We start from the raw sequence: 6,157 nt of genomic DNA, 5'->3' as shown, positions 1-6,157 counted from the left end.
AAATTGCAAGAATTTCCCAGTCTGGGTGACCCCTGTCAAAAAAACTTACTGAGTATGGAGCTTATGATGACCCAGATAAGCCTTTTCCCAGGAGCTTAGGGTGTTCCACTCTAGGATTGTGGGAGAAAAAAATGGGGGGCTTTCTTTGACAAGGAGGAAATCAAGCCAAACTCTGTCCATACTAGACTACCAAATGTTGAAGATGGGAAGGGGACCCCAAATATTTGTGGTCACAGACCAGTGTCATGAGGTGTCTCAAAAGAATTTTGAGCTTGAACCCATTTCCTAGTCAAGGGGCAAAGTTTTATTGTAATTGTAATGCCATCTCAAGTGGGCTGAATTCCAAAAGAAATTAGCAAAGTCCTAAGCCAGAAGAGACCCCTTTATCCAGCTTTCTATCACTGACATGCTAATTTTGTGGCCTAGAGGAGTGGAATTTATCAATGACCAACAAATTATCGACAGATCAGCAATGAACTGAGGAGTGGTCTATTCACTATTGTCTCAGGAATTTGATCTGTGGGACTCTCATGAGTCCAGAAGCTATCTGCCTGAGGAGTGGTCTATTCAGAATCAGGCAGATTGAGTGTGGAGTTTTCTGAGGCAGATTCCAAATCTAGAAGATTTAGAACTACTGACTTATTGTTAGAACAGAAGCCCCCTAAAATCAGAGGACCACAAAAATCGTATTACATCAATCCCACAGCCTGACCTCGAAGGATGCACTACAACTAAGTCCCAATTTAAGAGCATGTTTGCAGCTGTCACAGGATGCAGGTTCCTAATTGTCCTGTTTATACAAACTGTATCCATGAAAACCAGCCAGTGATCATGTTATCCTGTTTCTTTTCAGCAGTAGTGAGTGACATTTGGAGCCATAAATGAGCATGTTAACCATTAGCCAAGAGTGCTATTAACTGAACTTTGGAGCACTCCAGCGCTCAGCAACCTTGGTCTACCTACAAGAAAAGTTATAAACTGATTACAGAAAAATAAAGCATAACCAAATGTTGTTGTATGATTTTATTATAAAAGCAAATTAAATAAATGTATGATCAGACATAAACAAGAACTTAGAAAAATGAACTCAGTTCATAGTTCATGGTGGAGAAGGCTGAGAAGAGGAAGAAGAGGAAGTAGAAGAGGTGGGATGATCAACATTCACAGTTTCTTTTTCTTCATATCTAGGAGGTAATTCAGATGAAATATGTGAGGCAGGTGATGTTTCTGAAGATAAATTAGTTCCAGAAATTGTATATATAGATTCAGTATCTCCATAAAAGACTGCTCCTTGAACCTCAGGAATTTGGGTCCTATTAAAAAGAGAAAGAAAAAGCATGAGAAAAAAAGAATAAACATTTTTTAAACTACATGAAAACACAGAATTATAGTTTTTTAAATTTTAATAATATTTTATTTTTCCAAATTTATGCAAAAATAATGTTCAACATTCATCTTTACAAAATCTTGGTGTTCCAAATTTCCCCCCTTTTCTTTCTCTTTCCTCCTTCCCAAAACAGCAAGCAATCCAATATAGATTAAATGTGTGCAATTCCTCTAAGCATATTTTCATATTTGTCATGGTGTACAAGAATAGTCAGATCACAAGGAAAAAAAGTAAGAAAGAAAAAAACCACAAGTAAATAAACAACAAAAAAGGTGAAAATACTATGCTTTGATCCACAGTAAGTCTCCATAGTTCTCTCTTTAGATGCAGATGAAACTTTCCATCACAAGCCTATTAGAATACCTTGAATCACCTCATTGTTGAAAGAGCCAAGTCTATCGCACTGGGTTATCACATAATTTTGTTGTTACCGTGTACAATGTTCTCTTCATTCTACTCGCTTCAATTAGCATCAATTCATGTAAGTCTTTCCAATATTTTCTGAATCAGCCTGATCATGATTTCTTATAGAACAATAATATTTCTTAACATTCATATACCATAATTTATTCAGCCATTCTCCAACTGATGGGCATCCATTCAGTTTCCAGTTCCTTTCTATTAAAAAAAGGGCTGCCACAAACATTTTCATACATGTGGGTCCTTTCCCCTCTTTTATGATCTTTAGAAATACAGACCCAGTAGAGACATTGCTGTATCAGAATCATAGATTTGAAAGGCCTTCTACCCTAACCCATACCTTCAAAAAAAAAAAAAAAAAAAAATCCCTCTACAGTGATGTGAGTAAAAATGGTCATTTCTATAAGGCAAACTCATCATCTTCCCAAGCAATCCATCCAACTTTTGGACAGTCAGAAAATCACACAAATTCTGGGTTGAGAGAATACTTGGTCCTGTCCACTCCATTAATCAGAATTGAATATCTCATTTATTTTGCTCCTCTACTTTTTCTCTAGGGACGACTAGAAGTGAGTTTGTGGCCAAAGAGAAGAAAGGTGAAAGCTTTGGTTTTGGGGGGGCAGCATGTCTAAAGTGAGGAGTATTATCAGACTGCTCAGGATCAGCCCAAAAGAAATGATCAGTTAGCCTATCAATACGTGTCTTACTATGTGCCAGATATTGGGTTAAGGGTTGGGAATACAAAGAAAAACAAATAACAGTCTCTGTTCTCAATAATCTAACATGAGAGACACTATGCAAAGATCCATATGGAAACAAAATAATAGGCAAGATAAATTGGAGATAATCAGCAGAGGAAGATCATAAAAGGTTTCTTATAGAGGGTGGGATTTTTGTCTGGTACCTAAAAGACACTGCCAAGAGGCAGAGATGAAAAAGAAAAGAATTCCAAACATGCTGGGGACAGCCAGGGAAAAGGTGCAGTTGGGAAGTGGGATATTATGTAGGGCATTAAAACAACCAGCAGATAGAGAGATAAGGTGTCAATAAATCAGCAGAGCAGTAGCGTATACAAAGGATTTTTACAAATACTAACTTTTTATCCTTACAACAACCCTGGTGGCTACAGATGGAGAACCTGACACAGACTGAGATTAAGTAATTTTCTCAGCCAGAAAATTTTTGAAAGTGGATTTCCTCTTCCCTCCCATATATTAAGCCAACATCTGTTTCTTCTACCTATTGACACGAATTCTTTTGGGGGGCAAATAAAACTAATCTGATCTCTAACATGATTGAAAATCCTTTGGATATATAAAGATGGCCACCTTCTAAATCATCTCTTCTTTAGAATAAAGATCCTGAATTTCTTTAGTGAAGAAAACAATCTCTAGTCCTCTTTCCTCACAAAATGAATTTATTACTAAATAAATTTGGGAGCATTGATGGTTATCTCAGTGATGACTAAAATTATTCTACTGGCAAATCTATTCTTAATGAGACAAGACTGCAATTCCTTAGTCATAATTTTTCTTACACTTTAACTTGGTAATATTTTCATAAGCCTGTATCCAAATGAGTTTCAAGTCTTGCCAATTCTGACTCCATCATGTCCTTTTGCTTATTGCTTTTTTTCTACTGCCATTGTCCCCTCCTTCACTAATCTCTCACCTGGAATATTGCAATAGCTTTCTAATTGGTGTATCTCCCTACTATTCTTTTCCTCTCCCTCACACCCCAATATAACTTATAAACCACTATCTGATTAATGTTCCTGAAATAGCCATATCACCCCCTGCTCTGAAACTATAAGTGGGTCCTCATTATCAAGCCAATGAAAGGGAATCTGGCATGTAAAACCCTCCTAGGTCTGACCTCAGCTTACCTTTTTCCCCACTCCTTCCCTCCATGTTCTCTATGCTCTTGCCAAATGAATCTACTTTTTATTCCCTTTCTTGCCTCTCCTCTTTGCTTGTGCTAGTCACACCTTCTATAGTGTTTTCTCTTCCACTGTTACCTGTTTAACTGCCACCCAACTTTTGACTCTCAGATGAAATTCTGCTTCCTTCTTGAAGCAGACTTCAAGTAAATCTCTCTATTCTCTATACCTGTAGTACTTTGTGCTTCTTTTTATTGTACATCCAGTTTCTACCTTGTAGTACAATGTTATCCCCTGTGAGATCATAGCGTTAGGGTTAGAAGGAACCTTTCACTTCCCAACAGACTGAATCCATTATTATCCATCATGCTCTAGAAAGCATGGAAGATCACTTCAAGGCCTAGAATTCATAAGTAAAAGTAGCCTCAGTCCTTGCAGGTTCTCCTTCTAAACTTCCATTTAAGGAGGATGTCCAGGTCATCTATTTCTTCCTTTCCTACCAGACTGCACTCTGAACTTCTCCATCACACTTTTCCTCTACACGACGTATCTCCTCCTCCTTTTTCAGCTTCCTTCTATGTATTTTCTTCTCCCAATAGAATATAAGCTCCCTGCAAGGAGGAAACCATCTTTTCTTTTGCTTGTATTTGTAATTTCAGCATTTAGAACAATGCCTGGCACATAATAACAGTTTAAATGCTTACTGACTGATAGTTGAAAGACTAAGCTTAGAGATCACCTTCTAACTGGATAAAGAACCTGAGACCCAGATAGGTCAAGGACACATAGAGGAGTAGCAGAACCAGAAATGGAACCTATATTTTCTCACTTTAAGTCCAGCACTATTTTCCCTGCATCAAAATGGCCTACCAAAAATAACTGAATGTTTGCTATATTCAAGGAAATTGGATATTGACTAGCAATATCTCTGTCTCATAGCAGTTTATAGTTAGTTGGAGAAACAGGATCTGGGCATAAAAATATGTATAACAACACAAAATAACATGTTCACAGGACTGTCAATTGGCAGATTTCTTTATCTTTAAAAAACAAAACATAACAAAACAAAAACCTAACTTTACTGGTCTCCCTAAATATTGTTATGTTTCTCTTTTTCATCATGTTGCCAGTTTTAAACTGCCATTTTGGAATGGCAAATGGAATTTGGAATGCATTGGAATGGAATGGAAAACTATTCCCTCTTTCCCTCCCTATTACCAGTTATCTACTTCCTCCCCTCTACTGAATCTGTCCTCCCAAAGAGTACCAATGATGTTATCAAATTCAATGCACTTTATATTTCAACCCCAATCCAACAAGCTCCCAATGACCTTTGTTAGGTGATGAAGAAGGGAAGTCAGGGGAAGAGAGGAAAAAGTAGAAGAGGATAAGGTTTTTTTTCCCCTTAGAAAGTATATAGTCTAATTGTCTATAGTCTAAGCTACATAAATAAATACAATACAAAGTAAAATGGAAGCACATTCAAAGAAGAGAGATATTGATTCTGATTGGGGAATTAAAAGGTCACATGGAGGAGAGTTCCAATTACAAGCTATACAGTTTTTAAATATTATCTCATGTGATCCTCCTAACAACACTGAAAGGTAGATATTATTATGATCTCTATTTTACTGGTTGGGAAATTGAGGCAAGGGTTACATGATTTGTCCAGGGTCCAACACCTAGAAAGTGTCTGGATTAGTCTGAAAGTATCTATATCCGGGATTTGAATTGAGATCTTCTGAACTCTAGGTCCAATGCTCTATTTATTGAATCTCCTGGGTGCATCTCTAGATGCTGGAAGAGACAACATTTAGATTGGATAGTTAAGATTTGAATTTCCAGTCAGAGATGTAGAAGCGGACATTCTAGGTGTCAGGAAAAGATGTTCTTTTTTCTAGCTCTACTATTTCTACACATGAGCTAATCTTTCTCACAGCTTCAGCTACATGCTCTAGGACTAGAATAATGGAAAGGATATTAGATTTGGAGTCAAAAGAAATGGTTTTGGACCCAACTTTGTTACTTGTCAAATTTTTGAACTTGGACTAGTCACTTTCCTCTTTATACTTCAGTTTTCTTGTTTATAAAATGGAGGAAGTAGACCCTGTGATTTAAGCTTACAACTGGGTCCAATTCTATCTTAATGATACTAGTCTAATGATTGTCAAATCTGTATGTGTGTACATCTGATCACTCCTCCTACTAGGAAGTAAACTCTTTGAACAGAAAGGCCTTTTGTTTACTCATCTGAATACCATTCCTTTGGTGTCTAGCAGAGTGTATTGCCTAAGCAATTACCTAAGCAAAGCACAAGGATTTGGGGGACCTTTGTGGGGAATAAAGAATGTCCTGATTTTATAGAAGTGTGGGTAGGATATGTGAAATGCAGTTGTATTAAATATGGCTAGACTTCTCAGTAGCATTTGATTCTTCAAACTCTTAATTTATAAGTAGTATCTATCTAAAAC

At 37.0% G+C, this 6,157-nt stretch overlaps 1 protein-coding gene across 1 annotated transcript in view; it reads right to left on the bottom strand.

Moving 5' to 3' along the window:
• Positions 1-1,008: 1,008 nt before the first annotated feature.
• Positions 1,009-6,157, bottom strand: part of TMEM171 (transmembrane protein 171) — a 31,900-nt gene continuing 26,751 nt past the window's right edge. Inside the window, exon 4 of the mRNA XM_074282250.1 lies at positions 1,009-1,313. Within this exon, the coding sequence (XP_074138351.1) occupies positions 1,100-1,313 (214 nt within the window). The 3' untranslated portion in view covers positions 1,009-1,099. The remainder of the gene's footprint in view (positions 1,314-6,157) is intronic.

This window comes from Sminthopsis crassicaudata, chromosome 1, assembly GCF_048593235.1.
Source record: "Sminthopsis crassicaudata isolate SCR6 chromosome 1, ASM4859323v1, whole genome shotgun sequence".
NCBI classification, from domain to species: domain Eukaryota; kingdom Metazoa; phylum Chordata; class Mammalia; order Dasyuromorphia; family Dasyuridae; genus Sminthopsis; species Sminthopsis crassicaudata.
Note: the sequence above shows the minus strand (reverse complement) of the source record. Positions and strands in the feature narration are given on the sequence as shown.